This window comes from Gavia stellata, chromosome 6 (assembly GCF_030936135.1).
Source record: "Gavia stellata isolate bGavSte3 chromosome 6, bGavSte3.hap2, whole genome shotgun sequence".
NCBI lineage: Eukaryota > Metazoa > Chordata > Aves > Gaviiformes > Gaviidae > Gavia > Gavia stellata.
The window spans coordinates 6,581,306-6,607,419 of NC_082599.1; the positions used below are offsets into that span (position 1 = coordinate 6,581,306).

Sequence of the window (26,114 nt, forward strand, 5' to 3'; positions counted from 1 at the left end):
AGATTCTTACAGTTTTCCAATTTTAATACTAAAATAAATTGCTTGAATGCACAAACCAAATCCTATTACAAACACTGATCACTCTTAAGTCTTTATTTTAACAAGCTTTTGGGATAAGGAAGACTTAGATGTAAAATTTCATGTCAAAAGGAAATATTATAAACAAAGGATGGAAGGAAAGTTATAATAACAGTCAAAATAAATTTTCTGTAACACTGAGGAATAGAAAAGAGTGAATGATTGTCAGAATTTAACTTTTGTGCCATCATTCTCTGTTTACTTAGACTATAAATATAAATCTTATCACAAAAATAGCTGCTACAGCTGGTAGGATTTTATTATCTGCCTTTTAAAATCTGAACAAAATCCTTCCTGAAGAATCTAAATTAAATAAGAGTTTTGGACTTGGTAAGGCTGATAGGAAATGTTATGAAACTCTAAACACTTATGGCTTCCCAAAATCTTCTCTACGGTATTATGCCATTCTCTCTTTATTCCTTTTCCTGGGCTTTTAGTCTTTCCTTGGCCTGGTGTACGGTCCCAACGCAAATCAGGTGAAACGCAGACTTAGCCACGGGAGCGTGTTCAATTTCCAAATACCTGCTTTAGAAGTTGATTCCAGAACGGATATTGGTGACGAGGAGACCCGCAGTGCCGGGGAACATGAAATCCAGTGTCGGTCACTGTCGGTCACGCAGATGGGAAGACGCTCCAGCGTGCAAAGTCAAATGAGCCACAGCTCTCACCCCGCTACCCCAAACTGTGTGCAGAGCGGCAAGTGGGCTAACGTGGATGACTGCAATGGGGTGATTTTGATGACGGGAGGAGGAAGCAGCAGGGTGCACAGTCTAGATCCAGTGTCTTCTGAAGGAGTAATGCTTCCACCAGTGATGGAAGACCCAGGAAAGAGTGATCTGGTAAGTAAAGGATATTATTTTAAGTATATACTTCATGTTATGGTTTCTCCGTAAGTGGCAGGTTTTTCTTGTCTTAAGAGTTTCAGCGAAATGGCAAACAGTGATGTGAAATAAAGTGTACTGGTGTGGGGAGTTAGTTGTTGTAGAAAGTGTCTTTTAATACTCTGATGAATTCCCAAATAAGAGAGTTCATTGCTTCAGCATTCCTGTTCTATACCCTGTTTTTCTGCTATGCACAACTTCTGCTAACATACTTTTGAAGGTTCCTAGTGCTGGAATTATATGTCACCAGGGAGTCTTTTTATCCCATGCCCTATCCAGGGAGGTCATTTTGAGCAGTACCTGTACTTTCTCTCCCCTTCACAGCACCTTTAGCATCATGCAGAAGTTTTGTCTGTAAGTTCCCCAAGCAGTTAGAGATGCCTTTCTACCGGTTTATCCCTCATCTCTCTCCTTTTCCATTAGTCTCTAGAGCATTTTCTATGCTTATTTCCCCTCATACACTTATTTCCAAGGTTTGTGCTTGCCCTGTTGCTATTACACGCTTGCAGGATCCATTTACTGCAGCATTATTACTGAAGAGTAGGACCTTCGTTCTCAACATCTATTACATCTTGTAAAAAGGTACATTTATTTGGCTGCTTGTCATTGTTCCTATTAACTTTTATAGTTACCCATCATCACATCCTACTTCATTTTATTCCTGTGGTATCTCCCTAATCATGTTTACTTCTTTAAGCAGCCAGCTGTAAATGATGAGAGCAGCATGATGCATTTGCCTCCTCATCTGTCAGTGGAGTACTTTAACGAGGCACTTCAGAGACAAAGGGCAGCAAGTGCAGTCAGCATAATTACCAGTGTCTTGGAGGGTAAGTGGTTGCTCATTATGCTAAGGTAACGCTAGCGTGGAAGACCAAAATGTCAATACATTTCTTAAAGGTTAAGAGAGGTTTGTAGGGGTGTAGTTAGGAATTTCATTGTTAATTTGGCTCTTTAAAAAAAAAAAAAGCAGCATTATCACAGAGTCTTTAGGTACTGGAACGCATCCTTTGCCTATCGTAAGATCTTGTTTTGTAGGCCAGACAGTGAAGGCAATGGGAGTAAGGGTGAGCGGAAGGAGTTTCTCTAGTATCTGAGGTGCAGGACTGGGATGCTGTCTTCTCCTCCTGACCCTGTGCTTGGTGATGTGTCACTGGCAGAGACATAGGCACGCAAAATCTAACAATAAGGTTATGCAAGCAAAATCAGTTGTTGTAGCAATTTCTGGGTTTTGAATACTTAACCTTACTATTTTATTCCTTCAGCTTACCTTTCCGTGTGAATTTTTTGGGGGATTTATCACTGGCTGATACTTTTGTTGCAATTTCTGAAAAATTTCCACCCAAATTGTTTAATTGTTTTCTGGACCAGGGTAGGAAGACTTTTTTTTTTCTTTTTCTTTTTTCATCGGTTCATCTGATCTTTGAAAAATTTTTAGGTCCCTGAAAACCAGATTAGTAATAATTCGTACTGTGCTTTTATTTAGCTTTAAGTAAGCTCCAGTTTGTTAATGAATTTGCACAGGACTTCAGCAGGGTCAAAAGTATTTTGGAGGGCTCATTAATATCGATGGTGAAGAAAGAAAGGCTGTGAGATTTCTGTTTGACCAACAGAACATTAATGGCAAAGCCAGAACAGCTTCTATCCCATGTTTTACTTATAGAAAATGGAGAGGTGTGGCAACGTGCATCAGCTGGGAAATGGTAGGCATGACCTTTCCAGTAGAAGTGGCCTAAGGCCAAATTTCAGGCACTGTAGTTTGGATTTGCCTCACCTACGACCAGAATTCCTGTGGCTGCCATTGACTCTGTAGACTCCCTTGAGAGTCAAAGGAGACAAAAATAGGTTGGGTGTGATAGAGCCAGTGTCTTTAGACATCACATAAGGATAAGGTGAACAGTGCCTTAGCTGCTATATTGATCTACGAGAGTGCGAGAGGCTGTGGTGTGGCCTCTGCATCGTAAACATCTGTTTTTAGCCAGATGATTGTGGTACAAGTCTGAGACTAAGACAAATAAAACCTGATCCAAAGGCTTTTAAGTACGTTCATATGAATGAATTTTGAATCCGAATTTCTCTGAATTCTATCTTTGTGTTTATTAGCTGATGTAGGGACTTACATGAATGGTAGAAAGTGCAGGGAAGATTTGGGGCTCTGTGTGAGATGTGAGGTTTCCTTTTTCTTCTCTGGTCTTTTGAATACTTGAAATTGTTATTTCACCATCTTGCTCAGTGATAACTACTTAATTATAGTGGGGTTTTCTTTTGCTTTTAGAACTTGAGGAATCCCAGCGGAGATGCCCGCCGTGCCTGAATGATTTTGCTTTGAAGTATCTAATTTGGGACTGTTGTCCGCTTTGGTTGAGAATCAAGAAAAAAGTGGCTGCTTTCATAAAGGATCCTTTTATTGATCTCACCATCACTGTTTGCATTGTGATGAACACTTTGTTCATGGCACTGGAGCACAATAATATGTCAGATAATTTTAAATCGATGCTTAATGTAGGCAATTTGGTAAGCAAATTCTCAGCTATGTGACATTTTATACCAAGGATTGACTGATGGGTGTTTTCACTTGAGACATAAAGAGTAACTGTAAAAATTAAAGATTAGCAAACTCTGCATTTATGAACTCTAACTTTCTAATACAGACAATTCCCAGATTTTACTGATGCACTTCTAACACACTCCTGAGAAGGCGGAAAACAATCCTCCCATTTTAATTGAAAGTGCATTAGAAGTTCATAATAATGGGTTTTGTTGACTTGTCCATGTATGTTATTTGTGGGAACGTGACCTGAAGATAAATTCATGGCTACTTTTAGGCTGATGCTACTGTTCCTTTGTCACAGGTTTTTACAGGAATCTTCACTGCAGAAATGGTCTTAAAAATCATTGCTCTAGACCCCTATTATTATTTTCAGCAACACTGGAATATTTTTGACAGTATAATTGTCACATTGAGTTTAATTGAACTGAGTTTACCCAAACAAAAAGGCAAGAAAGAAAGGCGAAAAGGAGGAACCCTGTCAGTTTTACGATCCTTCAGACTGGTAATGCCTCACGCTTACTCAGTTTTATAAAACATTATGTTGTGAATATAGTAGAGGATACTTCTGTTTTGCGCAGTTAGGATGCAGGAAATTATTATTTCTTTAAAATACTTTTTTTCCTTGTCTCAGCACTAGGAATAAGAAACACAGTCTTAAACTCCTTGTGATGTTAGAGTCAGAGTTTAATGACATATGTATTTCTTTTGAATATACTAAGAAATATTCAGAGGAAAACAGATTCCAGAGTAGACATGTTATAAAACTGGTGTCAAAAATCAAAAACTAACACAGGAAACTTAGGAAGAAAATGTTGGAGTACAAATACAGAAAGAACAATACTTAAAAATAGACGTGAAATGATGTTAAGGTGTTTGTATCACATACCGTGGACTGATTTAGGTTGCTTTACCAAAAGATAGACTCCTTTTATAGTAATATAGGACCTGGTCTTCCAACTTTGGTCCTTCGTGTTACGTGTAAGTTAAGCACCGTAGTCTACATCAAGTGCAATGTATGGATACCTGCCTGTGTGGGCCAAACCCTTACCCGGGACTCATGTTAGCCTGGTCCTTTACGAGGAGCTTATTTTATGTTTGCAGTGTTGCCCAGTTAAAAAAAAATTAAATCTATAAAGACTATTTTAAAAGTGTTGGTGTTATAGTACCACAAATATTACATTGCTGGAATAGTTCAGAATAGCTGTAAAATAGCTTTTGCAAGATTTGAATGGTGCAAAGATTGGTTGTCTCTACTGATGTCTAACACTGTGTTTTATGTTTCTATACAGTTGAGGGTCTTCAAACTGGCAAAGTCCTGGCCAACTTTAAACACTCTAATTAAAATCATTGGTAACTCCCTGGGAGCACTGAGTAATCTGACCCTCGTCCTGGCAATCATCGTTTTCATTTTTGCTATAATAGGGGTGCAACTTTTTGGGAGAAGCTATGGGGAGAACAGCCATAAAATAAACAAAAATGGCAGGCCACGCTGGCACATGATGGACTTTTTCCACTCATTCCTCGTCATTTTCCGAATTCTGTGTGGAGAATGGATTGAGACCATGTGGGACTGCATGGTGGTCGCTGAACAACCACTGTGCCTTCTTGTCTTTCTGCTGGTCATGGTGATAGGAAATTTAGTGGTGAGTTTTCCAGCATTTTCTTCTCTTTATCCTGTGAATGGTAGAATCTAGTTAATTGCCATTTTGTCAACAAAAGGTAGTTTCCCTAAACACGGGTGGAAGAGTTTCCTACGTGTTATAGCTGGCAAAAGAGGCTTTTTCCCTTCACCTTTGAGCTGCTGTCCATATTTTCACATTTTGTGTGCTTTGCACACGGCATCACTTGACCTTTTCATGTAGCAATGTGACAAGGAATATCAGTAAATATAATACAGCCAACTATGTTTCATCACGTCTTGGGACTTGGATGTAAATAACCAGTAAGGCTTATGGCTTACCTGCTTGAATTAATGGAGCTGAGTGCTTAAGTCCCTCTGTAAATCAAATTTATTTATTTACTTTTATTAAGATTTCATGCGAGTATTGACTTCTTTATCAGCAAATGGCAGAATCTACACTCTTATCACCGAAATCAGGATGTTCTTTAATCTTGTCTAAGTACTTTTATACCCAAGAGCTAGATCCTGCTATGGCATACCCTACACAGCCTCGCACACCCGTGCTGGGGCATTAGGGGAAGGCTGCCTTCCCAGTCCTGCTCCATCATTTCTGCCCAAATCATAAAAATCTTCTTGCAGAAGCTTTGTTTGTCATGTCATTGTTAGTATCATTCATATATCAATCTTCCCTTAATTTAAGAAACCACTGAAAAGAATTAAGTTTAGGCAGTCCTTTGTGGGAAGTATCATCTGTTCTGTGGCTGAATCCCAAATGCCAGGGTTTAAAATCCCACCTCTTCTACACTGCAGTGATTAATTTCAGTGATGAAATGCTGCGAGTGATATTCATATCACATAATATTAAGTGTCAAACAATTAAGTGCTTAGCCTACGCTCCCCGTTTAGGCTTTCTTATTATCAAAGGAAACAGAGAGGTATCTGAGAGTGAGATTTATTCCAGCCTCAGGTCAGTAACTAAGACAGATGGGATGAACTGGTCTCTGGAGGGCTAATGTTCTTCACTGACTGTGGTCCCTGGATGACTCAGGGGTGCTATGTGCCCAGTTCTGACACGATAAAAATCAAGATACATAGATCCCATCCCAAACTGAAACATTAGGAAAAAAATTAAATTCTCCCATTCCCTTAAAATTAAAAAAAAAAAGTGGAGTTTACAAATTCTTCCTTTTAAATGTACTCAAAAGCAGGGAGGAAACCTCACTTCGAGCTTCTCTTGATTTTGATTTTTGTGACAGTGTTGCAGATTTGATGGACTTGCTGGGCCTGAATCTGATTCTCGCAGGATTCTGGATGTAGCACCACAGAGGCCTGATCTAATTCTAGTTTGAAGAAAGAAAAGATATTATTAAACTGACAAGCCATAACCATAACCTTAGTTACTACTATAACCTTTGAAAAGTTGTTTTGGCCAATTGGTATGCACAGATCTGTTTTAGCTACTATTTTAAATAACTTTTTGCGGGAAGAGGGTCATGAGAACATTGGACTTTCCGAGTGAGAAGTTTACTCCATCAACCGTAATGTGATCAGTCATAATAATTTCATTATTAAACTTGTTTTGATTTGCTCAGTAAGACTGAACTTTGATAGTACCTGTGTTCTTCAAAGTCAGAATTTATATTTCTGAAAGCTATTTTCCTGACTTTTAATCTTATTATTATTTTAATGACTTTCAGGTTCTCAACCTTTTCATTGCGCTACTGCTGAATTCCTTCAGTACTGACTGTCTCCAGACAGCAGAGGATGATGGAGAGATGAACAATCTTCGGATTGCCTTTGCTCGGATTCACAAGGGATTTCTCTTTGTGAAGAGTGTTACATGGGATACCTGTTGTGGAAAGCTCAGGCATATAAAGAAAGCACCCAGGAAGAAAATCAAATTGACTGCACAGAATCCACTTGGGTTCAAGCATGAAGAAATAAAAAATTGTAAAGAGAATTACAATAATGAATGGGCTGAGAAAAATGGGGACAAATGTTCAGGTCTTGAAGATTTTATTACCAATCCCAATGTATTTGTTTGTGTCCCTATTGCTGAGGCAGAGAATACAAGCGAGGGTTTTGAAGATGATGATAAGCTGAGTACATTTACAGACATGGAATACAGCAAACAGGTAATAAATTTTGTTATTTGTGTTGGAACAGTAGAATCATATATATATATATATATTTTTTTTTTTTTTTTTTTTTTGAGGGATGCAGGTACGGTAGAAGACTGTCTCTAGCAGAACAGGGTGGCATATGTTGATCCATTTCCAGAGAGTTACCAAATTTTGAGCTAGAACCAAAAATATGAAAGTTTAGAGCAACGGTAAATTATCACTTGGAGCTTTTTAAAATGAAGATTCTTTCATGGTCTTAAAAGAAAGACCATAAATTGTTGGGTTTGCTGCAGGAATTCCTAGCTGACACATTGTGTTATACACAGGTAATTACATAGCCCATAGATCGTCCATAGATAATTGTGGCAGTCCTTTGTGAACTTGGAATTTCTTATGTAAAAATTTATGTGAATAATGCCAACTATTTTTGATGCAACAATGCATCAAAAGAGATGTGACCAGCAGGTCGAGGGACGTGATTCTCCCCCTCTACTCCACTCTCGTGAGACCCCACCTGGAGTATTGCGCTCAGCTCTGGGGCCCCCAACATAAGGAGGACATGGACCTGTTGGAGCGAGTCCAGAGGAGGGCCACGAAGATGATCAGAGGGTTGGAACACCTCTCCTATGAAGACAGGCTGAAAGACTTGGGGTTGTTCAGCCTGGAGAAGAGAAGGCTCCGGGATATCTTCTAGCAGCCGTCCAGCACCTGAAGGAGGCCTGCAAGAAAGCTGGAGAGGGACTTTTTACCAGGGCCTGTAGTGATAGGACAAGGGGTTATGGCTTTAAGCTGAAAGAGGGTAGATTTAGATTAGATATTAGGAAGAAATTCTTCACCATGAGGGTGGTAAGGCACTGGAACAGGTTGCCCAGAGAAATTGTGGATGCCCCATCGCTGGAAGTGTTCAAGGCCAGGTTGGATGGGGCTTTGAGCAACCTGGTCTAGTGGAAGGTGTCCCTGCCCATGGCAGGGGCGTTGGAACTAGATGATTAAGGTCCCTTCTAACCCAAACCATTCTGTGCTTCTGTTTTGGCATTATTTACATGAGAGAAAAAAAGTATGTTCTGCCTAAAGAAGCACTATCATGGACTCTTTAAATGAATTTATAGCTCTGGTCTATGCTTCGTATTTGTCCTTGCTGCGTGTAGTATATAGTAAATATTAGAACAATGTAGGGGTAGCTCTATTAAGGTCATGTTTCTTATATGATAGCATATATTATCCTATTTCATTGTTTTCTCTGAATTTTTCTGTTCTATTTTAACCATAGCAGACTGTTGTTCTGGTCTCAAGATTTCCCACCTTAAGTTTCCGTCTTAACCCCTATGCAAAAATTCTCACTTAACCTTTTGGCTAGTTCACTAAAATATTAATTCCTTAGTTTGCTGCAAGTCTGTTGGGAAAAATTTCCCTTTCTCTATCCTTAGAGAGACTCAAAATGATCCTATCTTATGACTTCTGCCTGGAGGGCCCCACTTTAAATGAAATGCCTATCTTATCTTTCTTTCCCTTCCAACTTGTCCACCCCCTGAAAAGGGAAAAGAAACACCATCTAATCTGCAGATTCTTTTCAGGATGAAAATCACCTGAGGCAAAGGGGAGAAAAAGGGAAAAACTCAGGCAGCTGGAGTAAAGGATCAGCATTTTCCTCTGAAGAATTCAGTGTGCTTTACCTAGGAAAGGATAGGAAGGCTGAAGCGTCATCGCCAGAGCAGAAAGAGGTAACAATCTTTTTTCTATGGCATTGACTTTCCAATACTGCCCAAGCTCGGGTACGTTTCTGTTCAAGGACTTGCTGTTCAGTGGCAGCAGCAGCTCTGAGCTTGCAGTGGCTGGTCTGGCTGGTTAATGATGGAGCCAGAATTATGAGAATGAACTCGAAGCTGTGCTGGGTTTCTAGGTATTGATTTTTTAGAAAAATTTACATATAGGAAAGACAGTGTTTAGAAATGGAAAAAGTACAAAATAATTTGAATCAAATAAATGATTTATAAAATCCTCTCTGCTACTTTGCATTTATTGAAATACGAGTCCACAAGAAGAGGAGAAAAAAAAGGCATTAAAAGAAAGATATGATTCCAAGTAAAAATAGGAAATTCCAGCAAGTCTGCCTGTGTCCTAAGTATCTCAGTTTCAAGAAATTTAATACTTTGAATGAGTTTCTCACTATGACATTAAAGATAGTAGTTATTAACTCAAAATATTTTCAGAATAATTTAGAATAAAGAATGCATTAAAAAGTAACGAAGCACTATGCAAACATAAAAGAACGAAAACAGAGTAAGTAATTTATAATAAACTGCTGACTCATCGTACGTTATGTATGGTGTGATGGGATAGAGAACAGTTTAGTAACTGGAGAATATATGATGTGATTCCAATTTCTACTTCATTAATACTGTAATGGGTGTTTCAGTTCCTGATACAATACCAAGATATATTTATCTGGTTCTCCTGTTTGAATGCATTTTCCTATGATTTCGTCATTTTAACACAAGCAGTTTATCCCACTTTGAGGACTACATATGCTGATAAGCAAGTTAAAAGCGCTTCAATTTACCAGCTTATTAGGCAGTTAAATCTGGTTCATGTAGATAGATTTTGTAATTAGATAGATTTGGCAGCCGTTTAAATGCAGCTATTGGTACTTCTAAGCTCATATACTTTTAAAATCATAGGCTTTTAAAAAGTTCCTTCCATTACCAACACTACTTGAAATATTAGTACATAGCTAAGTTTTAATTTTGAATGTTATTTGTTCATGGATCAGCTTATTCATTTGGAGCTGAATGTAGAAAAAAAAGATCAGGTACTGATTCTGCTTGGTAGTTTGATAGTGTCAGCTCTTCTGAAGGCAGCACAGTGGACCTGACAAACCCTGAAGATCTTTTGAGGCAGATTCCAGAGTTTGCTGAAGACTTCAAGACTCCAGAAAAATGTTTTCCTGAAGGTAAGGCTCTCATGATTTCGCTGCTGGGAAGTGAGAAGAGTCAAAACTAGACTTGTTTCTCTAGTGATGCTGAGCCAATAGGATGAGATTATTTTCAGTCAATTTTAGTTATCTGGAAATGGGATAAATAGTCCAAATCATTGTCTCTGTCTAGTCAACAGAGAGATCGTGGCACCTGAAAAATAAACCCTCTTACCTTTAAAGCGTCTCACTGGGACCTGGGCAATGGCATAGACCCAACTCCAAAAGATGAGACTATTATAGTGATGTGAGATGAATTTGATTCTACTGGACAGCATCCAAGTCACTTTTGGGGATGAACATAAGAGAAGTGTATGTGATCAGATCTCACCTGACAATGGCCACTGGAACAAGACACTTGGCACATTGGATTTATTAATACTTTGCAACAGTATAAATGTTTATTCCTTGATGAACATTTAATGAACAATCTCTGTAACAAACAAAGGAATGAAATAACAGAGAGAAGCTGCTAGGATGAAGTTGAATTTCTATAGGGTGATAATCTGGGAATCCCTTCTCAAATCATTGTACAACATCTAGCTTTACAAGCTGATCAGGAGGTACTTCTCCAGCCTCACATACATGGAGCCCAGCAGCAGGTCCCACAGCTCCCGAAGGCAGAGTCTTTCTCTCATCACTGTCTTCTCATTCAAGCATTGCTTCTTGGGTATTTTATCTGATGAGAACATGGATAAATCAAATCTGGCTGTAGTTACTCCCATCCCCTCATTGCCCTATTCTGCATACCTAGGCTTGTTTTTTTTTTTTTTTCCTGTGCCCTTTTTGGGTCAATGAAACTTCTAACGCATGGCTTTAGGATTGAATCACTAACAGTGCAGCATGTAGAAATTATTTGAAGCTAGACTGGTGTTTTAACTGAATGCAAAGTATTCTCTGCATAGTAATAATATATATATATTTTTACTATTATGTTATACATCATAAATCCTGAGAGAGATCCATTGTACCTAGGCTGCAGTTTGCTTTCTCCAGAAAAAACTGCCAATATTGCATTAATAGTCCAGATGTCAGATTTCTGAGCTGCAGGGTTTTTTTCAAAACTACTTTATTGATGGCATTTTTTGCTGTTACAGTTGTTAGAACAGAAGAAATAAGGAATTTTCTTTCCCTGCTTCAGAGAAGAAATGTGAAATATCTTGTTTTGTGCTCTGTAGTCCCAGGCTGGAGTATGCCTGCTGTGGCCAAACCATTAGACAACTCAACTGAAGGTGCAGCAAATCTGTACCTAACACAGATTTCTGCACAAAAAAAAGTCCCTATGTTATGCAAATGCCACTCCCTGTCTCATCGCAAATCCCAGATCCACGTTACTGGAGAAACTGGGATTACTGAAGGAAAGACAATGAGAATTTTTTGCATATATTACGTCATATTATACATATGAGTTATATATACAATACTATATCGTATGTGCATAAGATACTATATATATATATGACACATATATACCTTTTTTCGTGCTTGGAAATGACATTTTTCACCATAATGAAAACATGAATTAGCATAGAGCAAACAGCAAAGAAAATGTTAGCCAAAGTGAGTTAATTCTTGGCAAAATTAATAAGTAATCAAACCCAGGAATTTGTAATGGGGTGGTCAGGAACTGTCAGGTGGCCCTGGCGTCATCACCTGTTACAAGAAGTAATTTGGTGAGCTTGAAAGGAGATGTCTCATTTTATGGAGCCTATGTCAGCTAGAATATGACATATTCTTGTAGGTTATATGACATTAAGATCAGTCATTCCATACATTCAGAAGCAAGTAAATAAATGAACAGACCTTGCAAGGCAGGGTGTAATGCTGCAATATTGAAGACAACTGCTTACCTTCTCTGTCTCCAAGCCTTTCTGTTCCGGGGTGTCTTGTCCCTGCTTTCCAATCAGTTTCTGCACACTGTGAAAGGCTTTTGTAACATCAAGACTCTTCCCATGGCCCTGAAGTTTTGTGTGCCCAAACAGCAGGTCACTGAGAGCATGTCCAGTGTCTCAGAAATACCTTGAAACAAGGGAAAGTTGTCCAAAGGGGCTCCACCTACTTTATATGTATAGAAATAGGAGTTACAAGGCAAACAAAATTAGATGTTTCCTTTTTTTTTTTTCTCATGGCAAAACATGAAATAAATAACAACGATACAGTTAATGTGACCACGGACTTTCCCTTGCTGCAAGAAGTTTCTTGAGCAGCCCTTCACGTGCATGTGCATCCTTTCCATACATTCATTACTGTCTCTTGCTTTCAGGTTGTGTTCGATACTTTCGTTGTTATGTGGGTAGTGCCATAAAGTTTGGAGGAGAAACATGGTGGAATCTGAGAAAAACCTGCTACCAGATTGTTGAACACTCCTGGTTTGAATCCTTTATCATATTCATGATCCTTCTGAGCAGTGGAGCCCTGGTTAGTGTAGCGCAATTACATGTATTTATTTAGAAGCATTTTTAGCTTTAATTTGCACCCAAAGAAGTAGTATTTAGCAGAAAACACAGCGAATATCTTTGAACTCACTAGGAGAAAAAAGAGGCTTTGCATAGCAGTCATTTATTCCCTATTGCAATTACTGCAAATTTATTATTACAAATTATGAGAGAGAGTGAACAATGCTAAAAATATATAAGTCTTGGAAGCTGTTTCTGTTCTGGCTCTATACTGGATTTTTCTGGCTTTCTCTGGAATTTATTTCACAGTTGGGAAAATGTGTTGGTTTTTTTTTTTTAATGTTATTAAAACAAATAAATTACTCTTAATACTAAAAAATCAGTTCTCTTGAAAGTATATTTTTAGCAATTCATTTCCAGAAGTTTATACTTTCCTCCGAGGATCCCAGTGTGCATGGTGTGTGTCCATAGGGGTGTAGTACATAGACAAAAAGAAAGAGAAGGGACAGGGAGAATTACAAGTTTATCAGCTGACATAGGTTTGAGTAAAAGATGGGGTTTAGTTCTGTGTAAAACACATGCTGAATGACGAAGGGGTCTTAATGATGCTAGACTTTCATTTTATAAAGCTCATCTCTGACTTTTGCCATTGATCTCTATATTGATTTCAGGCATTCGAAGACATCCATATAAATAAGAGAAAAAGCATTAAAATTATGTTGGCATTTCTTGACAAAATGTTCACTTTCATCTTTGTCTTGGAAATGCTCCTGAAATGGGTGGCTTATGGCTTCAAGAAGTATTTCACCAATGCCTGGTGCTGGCTGGACTTCCTCATCGTAGACGTAAGTTCTGCCTTTGGCATTTCTACATGGGTCCTGACACAGGATGCAGTAGCAGAATCACTGACTGTTTTCTGGATGTGAAGCTAAGGCAGTACTCTTACCTCCTTTAACGATGGTTTCAGGATATTGCACGCTAGGCACTGAAAATATGGGGAGGTTTTTTTTTTTCTTTTTCAAACAGGAATAAATGAAACAGATGCCAGGACATTGCTAATGCTTTCTTTTGTCTTCCCATTCAGGTCTCTTTAGTAAACCTCTTCGGCAGTTCAGTTGGGACCATGAAATCTCTTAGGACTCTTCGAGCTCTGAGACCCTTAAGAGCATTGTCACGATTTGAGGGGATGAGGGTAAGACTGAATACAAATTTAACCCTGTCACTACTAATTAGCACGTAACAGGTTTGTAACTCATGACTGTGTCTTTATGAAGTTCACATCTACCCCAAGTTCAGTTTAGGGCCTGTAAAATGAGTTTTTAAAAGGTGCCTTTGCTGTGCTCCTCTGTACTTGACTGTTCCTTATAGGCTTTCCTCAAGTGATCGATCCTAAGTGCTGTTGAAACTAAAACTAGACTAGACAGAACTTTGTTCCATTGCTGCTCAGTCATTCTTGTGTTCCTGTCTTACCAAGAGAGCCAAAAATAAAATAAAGAATAAGAACTGTGAGCACAATTCTCATTTTTGAAGTCTGATGGCAAGCTAATTCAGAGGAAAGAATCACCTCTGTTCTGCAAGTTTTTACTGGATTGATTGACAAAAATTTTAGACTATTAAGAGGTACTTTGCTCAAATTATTGTTCCAAATAGACTTATTCTTTTAAAAAGCAGGAGTATTTGTCTGTAGAATATTTGCTGCCTTTTTCCATCAAAGGCACACCTGGAACAATGTGAAGCAGGACATATTAATTAAATTTAATTACAAACCTACCATTGTGTAAATGTAGACAAAGATTCCCTCAGCCATATGCAAAACATATCTGTACACCGAAATGTGAAACAGTGTGATAATCACAGTGGTATTTGGGCAAAAGTCTGCTCTATGAAATATACTCTGGCATGTGTAAACAGATTGTAGAAATACCCATGGCATCACTGTCACATGTTTACATGGGAACGCAGCCTCAATGCAGCTGAGATATAGATTGCTTTTGGATACCTTCTGGAAGTGAGACTGAAAGCTCTCTGATTGCAACCTTGTCACTATGAAGGCAGAGAAAAATTGCATTAAATGAGCAGAATGTATCAAAATTTTCATGTCTGGAGTCAGTTTTGAAACAGGTACCATCGTACTTTCTGTCTTGCTATGCAGAATGTGTGTGACATGGTCTCCAAAAACCTTCACAAAGCTTTTTCATTTTTCTTCTGGTCTATCAAGTTGTTCTTTGCTACTTAACTGCTGAGTTCATTGCCTTCACTGTGAAACTCAATGATATAGTCTCATCGTTTCCTTACACTGCCCCATTTTATGAAGCAATCTGTTGTGTCTTAGCATGTACTTAAAACCTACATGGACATTTTCTGTGATTATACAGCACCTAGCACAGAAAAAAGTACCTAGCTCATGGTTATAGACCCCAAACACAATAATAATCCACTAAAAGTAATAGATCTAGCAAAATACTAGTGGAGAGGTACTAGTCCTTTTAAAAACTACTTTGTACAGTCTTACTAACACAGTCCTCTGCACTAGTGCTTATGGATGAATACTTCAGAAATGTTATGTTCTAAAAGTTTAAAAGAAACAAACAAAACATCCCCCACTCCAAAACCAAGGGAAAGTCATCAAAAGAGGATGGTTGCACATTGTAATACACTTATGCGGTAGTGGCTCACAGCAGCCCGAAAAGTATTAACTATTCTTTTGAAAGCCTAAAAGATACTATGGACCTTTAAACCTTTGTTCAAGGTACTCATGCCAGGTGTGACTAGTATTTACATGGAAAACATTAGGTTTCTGTTTGCTGAGATGACTAAGTGACTGCTTATTGCACTGAGCAAATACTTGAGCCCGTCTTTCTTTAAGTGTATTTTTCCTCTCCCATTTCATCCAAGGTGGTTGTCAATGCCCTTGTGGGAGCCATCCCTTCCATCATGAATGTTCTGCTCGTCTGCCTCATCTTCTGGCTCATCTTTAGCATCATGGGAGTGAACCTATTTGCTGGGAAATTTGGGAAATGTGTCAATCTGACAGAAGAAGATTCAGAATTAAATAGTTCGATCAATGACATAACAGACTGTAGAATGTATAATAACACAGGAAAAATATTCTGGGTCAATGTTAAAGTCAACTTTGATAATGTTGGCTCTGGCTACCTGGCTCTTCTTCAGGTGGTAAGTGCTGCTTGCCTTCACTAGCCAGCACCATGTCAGATGGGCTTGACCTCCTGTCAACTCTTAACTCATCTCTGTGGGTGATGGAAAAGAGTGGTAGCCGGCTGTGCAAACACCAGTGCTGTTCGTGCACACAAATGGAAACAGGGGGACAAATTAGATCCTGCTGTGATGTTTCAGGTAATAAAGTAAGCATCTGGTGGACAAGGGTTGTTTCAGCCTCCAGAAGGTTCATGAGACTGAGAGCTGAAGTCAATCTCGGAAGGAAATCTGGGTCAAATACTGAACTAATCTTCCGTAATACAGATTTTTTTTTTCAGCCATGAGGGTTGTAAGGCCTTTAGTAGACCATGTTAGTGAAGTTTTGCTCTGTCAGCATCCTAGGACAACATGTTCTGTCCCATCCTAGCAAACTTTCACATCCTGATAAGGCTGAGAATGTCACACATGCAGCAGGGGCACGTTTCCCTACAGTCAGAGCTTGGTGCTACGTGTGTGTGACCATACCAAAGGCTCTTACTCCAGTCAGTGTCATTTGGATATTGCAAATGATGTGAAGACTTCTACCCTGAAAGTTCAATGTTTTCCATCATCTCTCATTCTAGGCAACATTTAAAGGTTGGATGGACATCATGTATGCGGCAGTAGATTCACGAGAGGTCAGTCACTACGTTCAAACTATATTTTTTGTTAATGCTACTGCTTTACAATTTTTGCACTTTTATATCTGTTGTTTGTCCTAAATCTTTCCAGTAATTATTTTTATCACCTGATGTAAACATTTCATCTGTGAATGACTCATAGTACCCTAATCTGTTGTAATGGGGAGTGGGATTCAACTCCAGATCCACTCACCTAAATGCAGTTACCTGTACTGTAAGGTCTCCATGTGAGTTCACCTCCAGATGTCCTGTATGGTTAATGGGGATCTAGTCAATATGCTCAGAGGGATCTGGGGAGTATTTCAGCTCACCCTGGATATCTATATCGTTCAGCTGAGCACCTCTTTTTACTACCTTGACTCGACTAATAACTGGATGTCCATCAGCTAGCAGGGGAGTTCAGAGTTCCCACTCACATGGAGCACCTACCTTCACACATCTTCTTCTATGAAAGTCAAACTTGGAGTAAACCTGAATGTTTTACAGTGACATAGTTTAAAGTCCACTTCAAAGCATAAACCCAAACTTATCAAGGACTGAGCTGTTGTGGATAAGCAACCATTTAAAATACATTGTCAGCCATCATTAGTACTATTTTACCTAGTGTTTATATTGACAGTAGTGTTTGCTGTCTTATCAGAAGTATCATCCAATGTTATACGGAACAAAGTGGTATGTCTTTGGAGGTAAAGAATTTCAAATGAAAAGACTATCTTAATTTGATCATGACTTCAAAGGAATTAAAGAATTTTAAAAGTAACCCTATATAAAAATGGGGGTGGTTTTTTTTTTCAATTTGAAAAACTGTTTTTCTTGTTCTGGTTTTGTTTTTATCCATAATATCCATAGAAGTAGCTTTTTGCTAAGAAGAAAAAAACATATCTAGGCCAAGATTTTTAATGGCAAGAGCCATTAAAACTTCTAAATAGTTTGCTTGATCTTTCAACTACTGAGCAATTTACAGCTCCTGTTCTTACTGGAAGAAGATGAACTGATACTTCTGGAATGCTTGTGAAAATCATGTCAAGAATGTCCAATTCAGAAACTGTTTCTATTGACTTTAGTAGGGCCTCAATCAGTTGCAAATGGTAGGATTTTAAGTCAGGTTTGAAAAGGAAAAAAACTCACAACAATCAGCTTTTGTGGAAAAAAAGAAATTTAGAATAAAAGTAAACCTCATTCGCCATTAGTCAAAGACTTAAGTTTTGCGCTACAAGTTTTTCAGTGCAAATATATCAGTATGAATTAAATTATCCTGTTCTGCAATGATCTAGACAGAAACTACATAAACAAACATTGTAAAAGAAATCAAATTAACCAGTTGTCATAGTATAAATGCTTTGTAGTACTATTATTCTGAGCCATATTTTCTGGTTAGTTATCTCTAAGGTGTTGTTTTTGGTGTACCATTTCATAAGGTTCATGTTTAATTTCACAAGCGATAGCAGTCAGCATCTGAGCAATAATGTCCTTATGAGGTCCTAGAGTTTTGATGCATTTAGTAGGCACCATATGAATGTTACTTTCTTCCACCATTTCATGCCCCTTCCAAAAGTACTGTACACATACAATATTTTGTGTTATGCACTATTGGTAGTTTTAAACTATACCAATTTTGTCAGAATTAGCAGTAGGGCTGTAAACCTTAGTTCCTCCTGGAATCTATTCGTGAGAGGATCTGCAATATGAAGGCTCTTCTGAATTGACCCCATGTTGTTATTGGTAATTTTTCATGTTGCTTCTCACTCCTGCAGAAAAATGAGCAGCCGCAAATGGAGTACAGCCTATTTATGTATCTCTACTTTGTGAACTTCATCATCTTTGGATCTTTCTTTACCCTGAATCTCTTTGTTGGTGTTATTATTGACAACTTCAACCAACAAAAGAAAAAGATAAGTATATTGGTTGTGCTCCCAGGCACCTACTATATTTCAAGCAATCCTATCTTCAGAGAACAAGGTCCTTGCTATACACAGAATCTAACATTTCTATTGGCATTTACAAGAGCATTAGTAATTAAGTTAGCAGAAGTAACACCCAGGGTGAGTTTCTTCCTCCTTTCTTTTCCCCTATAATCTGAACACCCAGCTCTTTCCCCACATACCAAAGGCAATGACATCTCTGCAGTCCCTTAAAATTTTACTTCTTTTTGGGAACTGATCATGACAGGAGACTCGTTATTTAGAAAGTGGTGTGGTACAGATGCTCTGAGAAGTATTTTGGATATTCAACAAGAACAGGATGTGGGAAGCCAGGGAAAGAGTTGTTCCTACCCAGGTTTTCAGCAGGTCCTTTGTTTGCATGTTTTCTGAGCTAGCTGGGTTTCACCCCAGGACTTCTGCTCTGTGAATGTATGGTTTATGGCACTCTGTTTTTTTGGACACAGTCACAAATTATTGAAAAGGGCTAGTACCAGCAAGATGTGAAAAGGAAGGAATGCTAGTGTCCAGCGTTTTAGACTTTGTAACTGCAACAGTGCTGCTTTCTCACCAAATAAGAGTGACATTTCCTTATATACTTAGGGGGGGAAGATATCTTTATGACAGAAGAACAGAAAAAATATTACAATGCAATGAAAAAATTGGGATCCAAGAAACCTCAAAAACCCATTCCAAGACCACTGGTAAGACTGTCTGAATTCTTCAAAAGGAAAATGCATTTCAAAAGTGCAATTTAATTCACTGAAAAGCGCATATGTTTATATATTGCAAATAAATTATTCATACTGTCTTTACATTGATACTCAGACAGCGCTCTGAAGTCAATTCCATAACAAAAAGTTGCACTGAAAGATTTTACAGGTTAATTATTTATTAAGTTCTCTGCATAAATGTTGTTGGGTTTTACATTCACCTTGGAACTGATTAAACTTCAGGATGGGAAGGGATTTTTAATGTCATTTTTATATTCTGTCTTTCTTAAATTTCTCTGACTTCACTATAGTTGAGTGACTTTGCAACATAAAAATTGGAGCTGTTGGAAACATGCATGGAGGAGTACTCCCTGCTTTCATAGCTGATGCCAGATGTATTTTTTTCCTCTAGAACAGATACCAAGGGTTCCTTTTTGATACTGTAACACGCCAAGCCTTTGATGTTGTCATCATGATTCTCATCTGCCTTAACATGATCACCATGATGGTGGAGACCCATGAGCAAAGTGAAACGAAGACTAACATCCTTAACAAAATCAATATACTCTTTGTTTCCATCTTCACTGCAGAATGTGTACTGAAATTGGTGGCTCTGAGGCAGTACTATTTCTCAAATGCCTGGAACATATTTGATTTAGTTGTTGTGATCATGTCACTTATCGGTAAGTAAAATTGCTTTGGCAAATTCTTTACTAAATCAATTATTATTCTTTTCAGAAAAAAATAGTTAAAATCTATCAATTGCAAATGGATATTGAAATGGAAATCATAATACTGTAAAGTCTTGATGAAAAAGAACTAAAAACCCCACCATGATTGTATTAAAATAATATGAAATAAGATTTTTTAAAATTTCTGCCATTTTCATTTAATAATAGTATTTTTTTAAAAAAAGGTATCTGTGTTATGTAAAATCTTTCATAATGGTTCTTTAGATTAGTTTTTCCTAGTCTGAAAGACTGAATAACCCATCATACCAGTACCACATTATGTGATAATTTCCATTATTACAGATTTAGTGCCAACTAAGAAATCTTTGCTCAGATAAAAACTGCTGGGTCTTGTCATCTATGTTTGTAACAGAGAATTGAAATATGTAGAGAATATGAAGACTGGAATTAGATTAAAGACTATAGAATTAAGTTCCTAGAAACTCAGGCATAGCTGATTGAAAATAAGGGTTCACACTGTGTAACAGGATAGAAAATAACAACGCAAATGTATTAGTTTTTATTTGAAGGGATTGCAATAGAAGAATGGGGTAAAGAGCTCTTCTGCCAATTCGAGCTTTCTGCCAATTTAACTATTCCTAGGGCCAGTACTGCCAAAATAACAGAAGGTGTTTAGGGGAAGAAAAGTATTTTGTTTCTTTAGTATGACTTATGTTTTGGGTACGTAAGATTCCAGTAGGAATATGGGTCTTCCTTGAGAAATTAAGTTTCTGGAGTGGAAATTCAGAAAAATGTATCCAAAACATCTAAACCTAGAAAAGTCAAACCTCTTCCCGTGCTGCTAGATTTGTCATTTTTTTAATGCAAACTAAAGGGAACATGACATCCATGTGTAACTATGTCCCTGAATGAACTAAAAGCCATTGTAGAGTAGCATGCACAACTTCAATGTTCATCACTGGGTTTACTTATACATATCTTGACTAGATTATCTAAATGATGATCATGACATTGTTATTATATCCTGTGTTCTTAGTTTAACTTTGTAGTGTCACCATATGAAGTCAGATTTAGAAGGTAAATACATAACTTGCACCTGCTGAAGTATTTGTGCAACCAGTGTCAAAACCCATCAGTAAACGAGTGTCGACTGATACGGATATTTGAAGTTGTGCATAGACAGGTGCTTGCCATCCCTAGTGCGACAGCTACTATCTTCTGGTGGCTGAAGAATGTAGTTCATAATTGCTGATTTCTACCACTATTTTTTCAACTCTAACTTCTATTAAAGGTTATTCTGCTAGGGTCTTAGCACACACACATCAGGTATTTTTCAACTGTACAGGTATTATAATTTCATCCTACTTACTAGTTAAGCAGAAATGTGATATTCTAATCAGTTGTTATCCTTTCCATTTTAGCCTTACTGCTTTCTGGCATCGGTAAAGCATTTGAACATTTCTTACCACCTACACTCTTCAGGGTCATTCGCTTGGCTCGGATTGGACGAATACTGAGACTCATCCGGGCTGCCAAAGGAATTCGAACTCTGCTTTTTGCCTTAATGATGTCCCTACCTGCTCTGTTCAACATTGGCCTCTTGCTTTTTCTGGTCATGTTCATTTATGCCATTTTTGGCATGGCTAACTTTGCCTATGTGAAGATGGAAGATGGCATTGACGATATGTTCAACTTCCAAACCTTTGCTAACAGCATGCTCTGTCTCTTCCAAATCACCACATCAGCTGGCTGGGATGGTCTTCTCAGTCCTATTTTAAACACTGGGCCACCGTACTGTGATCCAAACATAAATGGTACTATAGGTGAATGTGGTAAACCTGCCATAGGTATTATTTATTTTGTAAGTTACATTATCATATCGTTTCTCATTGTTGTAAACATGTATATAGCTGTTATTCTGGAGAACTTCAATGTTGCTACTGAGGAAAGTACAGAGCCTTTAGGGGAAGATGACTTTGACATCTTTTATGAAATCTGGGAGAAGTTTGATCCTGAGGCAACTCAGTTTATAACTTTCTCTGCACTTTCAGACTTTGCAGATGCTCTGGCTGAACCTTTACGTGTACCAAAACCAAACAAAGTTGAACTCATAGCAATGGACCTGCCTATGGTCAGTGGAGACAGGATCCACTGCTTGGATATCTTGTTTGCTTTTACCAAACGAGTGTTAGGAGATTCGGGGGAGCTGGATACTCTAAAAGCACAAATGGAAGAGAAGTTCATGGCTGCCAATCCATCAAAAAAATCCTATGAGCCAATCTCTACTACACTCAGACACAGACAAGAGGAAGCTTCTGCCACTGTCATCCAGCGTGCCTACAGGAGTCATTTGCTCCTGCGCTCCATAAAGCAGGCTTCTTACCTGTACCATCACAGAACTTGCAGTATTGACACTCTTGGAGATGCTGCTCCAGAAAAAGAAGGACTTATTGCATCTATGATGGGTGAAAATTATGGTAGGAGTCCTGACAAGTCTGAAACTTTGTCCTCAGCATCCTTTCCTCCATCGTACGACAGCGTTACGAGAGCCAGTAGTGGCAACCTCATGGTTGAGAATGGAGAAATTATAGGTAATCAGCAATCTCCAGACATTAAATAGTTCATCAGTGACAATGTTGTTAAGAATATTCTTCAAATGTTCACAGAAGCTGATACCGTAAATACATGTCAGCTGAGGCAGCCTCCCTATTAAAAAAAGTCTGTTGACCATGATCAGTTAACCATAGCTAGTCATGGTCACTTAACTATGGTAGCTGTTAAATCATAGCCTTTGGCTCTGCTATGTTCTGTATTTGCATATGCAGAGAAAGGTTTTGGATCTGTTTGATCAAGGGCACCCCAACGCAAAGCAGGTCCCGCAGTAACTGAGTGCTGCAGCGCATTCACAGCAGCAATAAGTAACATCTGCTGCCATTATACCCAGTGCAAGAAGCAGAGAAAAGCCGAAGCACTAACAGATCTACTGGAGAACAGAAAAAGAACATCAGTGTTAAGACAAATTGCAGAAGGCAAAGGAGGTAAAATTTACCCTTAGTCCATTCCTAATTGATACTCTCATTATAAACCTGTTAAGCAAATGGCTGCTGATTTTTATTTTTTTTTTTTTTTTGTGTTTGGGGATGGATGTACCACAAACACAGCCACTGCATGATCCACAGATATGCCACAGTGTAGTGGACTTCTTCCAATATGATTGATTTACAGAATAAGTCATGGCATGTATGCTACTGTAGTTGTGTTACTGCAGCTTAATGAAATAATAAATACAGCTCCTAGTATCACAGAAGTTGTACTGAGCTGAGTAAAATCTTGCTTTATATTTTGTCTGTGAGGATTTTTTTTTAACCGGGTTTCCTTTGACAGCGAGGCGAAGGCAGCCGTGCTGTGTGTCTATCAGTCACTCCATAACAACTTGTGTTTATTTCATACTTTCTTCAAACTTCACAGAATGGTTAAATTTCATACTCAAGTTCATTCCTGCCAATGTGTCAAAGAGAGACACAAATAAGTATTTCCACTGGGGGGAAATTGGCAGCATCACTTCAACCATTCCCTTAGACATCAGAAACCCAGGTTGGGGAGCGCCACTTGGGCCCCATCTGAGCTGCCCTTGGTTGTGGTGGTGAGTGTCATCCATGGCCAGGGAATAAGGCCTTACCTAAGGTAGATGTGTCCCATCAGTGGTAGGAGCCTTTCCCCCTTTTTGCCTGTGCTTCTCTGACGGGAGGACCAGTTTTCTCTCTCCTGCAAAGATTAGAAGAAACCAAAGTACGAGTAATGTCGGCAATTAGGACGTCTGGGTTGAAGCATTTGGGTCTGGGGTTAACACAAGACTAAGGATGTAGTCATAAATTCTAATTCTTATGAAACTACGTGTGCACATGGTCTCTCATGATCCTCACTGCATTTTCCTTATAAAGTTCTTTATCTTTCTTCATGTCCTTACTAGCTTGGGCTTCTCAGAAAAGCACATGCCCAAACAGTACTCAGCCTTTTGTCCTTTGTACAGGTACTTCGGAGATATAGATACTTCCAGCTGATGCACTTGCTGCCTAATGACTGTTTTATTACCGTTTGTCATTCACTGGATATAGTCATAAATTACCCTTGACATTTTAATTTCTTATTTAAACTTCAAACACGTTACACACAAGCTAGCACGAGATGCTTTTTATTTTTCTTAGTTGCAAGGTTGTAGCTGTGTGGTCACTGTTGGGCTTGGCAGGTTCTGGCAAGGCTCGGGTGGGCTTTCCCTCCACACTGATTTCAGCCAGAAAGGAAACTGGGTTTTGTGACTGAGTGGGACCTGCTGTACACTTTGCTTGCAATTTGCAACAAGTTGCATACTCTCTTCAGAACCCCTTCTCTAAGGTGGCAGTTATACGTCCTGTCTGGTGTCACTTTCTTCTTCTCCTGTCTTTTTCACCTCTTCAGACTGTGAGCTTTTTGGACAGAAATTCTCTTTTACTATGAATGGGAAATTACACCTAATAACGAGATTCTGTTTTCAGTTAATACTGTCTGAACACTGATTGCAAATAAATAATATTTATAGTACATTGTAATTTCCTCTGTGGTATTCCCTTAGCTTCTCCTACACATTCCTGGCATCATAACATCTTTAATTAGTTTTGACTAATACTCCCTCAGATTTTAAGACAGGTGCACAGTGAATCTGCATTATATCAGAGATGTCAACAGCTCTGTGCCATTGGAACAACAAAAAATAAAACTAACAACTACAAAATAATTAATAAAATTAAATGGGTTTAGTGGGCTAAAATTATTTTTAAAACATTTACCCAATTTGTGACCCACCACAGTTCAAGAGTTGACTATATGGCACTTGCGAGATGGTGTTTCCCAGGTCCAGCCTGTTCCATGTCTGCTTCCCATGGTGTGCAGGGTCCACCGAGAAGCAGCCATGAGCCACATGCACGCTTTTCATCGATTTGGGTGCGCACTGAACAGTCCTGACGTTGCATCCTCTCAGGAGATGATGTGTTTAAACACATCCATACCCAAAGGTAGTGCAACTCATATTTGCAAGTTTGTGTGCCAGGAAAGGGTGTTTTTGTTTGTAAGAGTAGTTTATTGACAGTCAGCTGCCTACAAGCCTCACTGAAGTCTGTCTGTCTGGGAAGACGACCCTAAAGCTGAGCCAAAGCTCCACCAGCACAGGAGATCAGATGCAAATGACCATTCGGTACCCTAAGTAAGTGAATTGTTTATTGGTGCAAGAAATGATCAGTACCCCTAGGGTGAATTTTACCTTCTGCAGAAATCCTTCTGAGTAAAGGTGATATCATTTTGGGGAAGGCAAGCCTCTTCACATGTTCTTTAATCCTTCCAGTTCTCTTCTGAACCCTCTTACTTTTGGATCCTACCGATGTCCGTACTAAAATCCTAGTTTCCTGTGATGGCTACATGGCATACAGTCTTGTTTCCAGATGGATTGCTGTCCTTTTTGGTCACACTGAGCAACGCTGTATGTGCTTGGCCCCTTTTAGCCACTATTCTGAGCGCATTGCATTAATAGCCTGGTCTCTTCAATGGTTACCTCTTCCATAACCTATGTATCACTCACTTACAGATTTTACCCCAAATTATTACATTTTTAAAGAGGTTATTAGTAGAGATAACAAAAATATGAGGGCTAAGAGATTTTCCCTTTAACAGTCCATGAGAAACACCAGCTGAATAACATGATGTTTGTGTTTGTTCCTTTGATAGCTATGTAGCACAACAAATATACCAATGAAGGACATGAGAATACCAACACAACTGTACCTCTCTGTAGTGGGTTTGATTTCACTACCTAAAGCACACACATTTTTCACAGGAAATCGAAGTAACGGAAAGGCCTTGAATATTTGCACCCCAGTCAAAAGAGTTAAAGGAAAAAAAAAAAAAGAGGACTACGTGGAACTAACCAATAAAAAGCTATTTTCTTCAGCAAAAATCCAGACCTGTAGCATAAGCTAGACTGACTGTACTGTTGAGACTATCATTATTAACGAGACCATGCGGATAATTTAGTGCAGTGTTTCTCAGCTCTTGGCCAAATCAATGGAGCTGCACGGCATGAAACTCCTATTGCACTTGAACGGAAAGAGAAGGTTTTTCCTCCCATTTGCCAGATACCTTTGCAATTCAACAGCTGTGAATTAAAACTGGATCAAGTGCAGAGAAACAATACTAGAATGAATAAGAATCTATGTTATGAAAAGAGATTGAAGTTTAGTTTCTTCAGCCTAGAAATAACAGCTGAGAGGATGCATCATAACTCTCAGTAAATAAAGCAGGTGGGAAAAT

The 26,114-nt window shown here is 38.6% G+C and overlaps 1 protein-coding gene across 1 annotated transcript in view; it reads left to right on the top strand.

The window, feature by feature from the left end:
* Positions 1-22,398, top strand: part of LOC104253314 (sodium channel protein type 5 subunit alpha-like) — a 34,184-nt gene extending 11,786 nt beyond the window's left edge. Inside the window, exons 11-27 of the mRNA XM_059819148.1 lie at positions 516-917; positions 1,657-1,786; positions 3,232-3,470; positions 3,809-4,009; positions 4,797-5,150; positions 6,826-7,263; positions 8,826-8,972; positions 10,081-10,201; positions 12,486-12,640; positions 13,290-13,463; positions 13,703-13,810; positions 15,514-15,792; positions 16,398-16,451; positions 18,209-18,346; positions 18,973-19,077; positions 19,499-19,769; positions 21,200-22,398. Of these exons, the coding sequence (XP_059675131.1) occupies positions 516-917; positions 1,657-1,786; positions 3,232-3,470; positions 3,809-4,009; positions 4,797-5,150; positions 6,826-7,263; positions 8,826-8,972; positions 10,081-10,201; positions 12,486-12,640; positions 13,290-13,463; positions 13,703-13,810; positions 15,514-15,792; positions 16,398-16,451; positions 18,209-18,346; positions 18,973-19,077; positions 19,499-19,769; positions 21,200-22,398 (4,515 nt within the window). The remainder of the gene's footprint in view (positions 1-515; positions 918-1,656; positions 1,787-3,231; positions 3,471-3,808; positions 4,010-4,796; positions 5,151-6,825; positions 7,264-8,825; positions 8,973-10,080; positions 10,202-12,485; positions 12,641-13,289; positions 13,464-13,702; positions 13,811-15,513; positions 15,793-16,397; positions 16,452-18,208; positions 18,347-18,972; positions 19,078-19,498; positions 19,770-21,199) is intronic.
* The last annotated feature ends 3,716 nt before the right edge of the window (positions 22,399-26,114 follow it).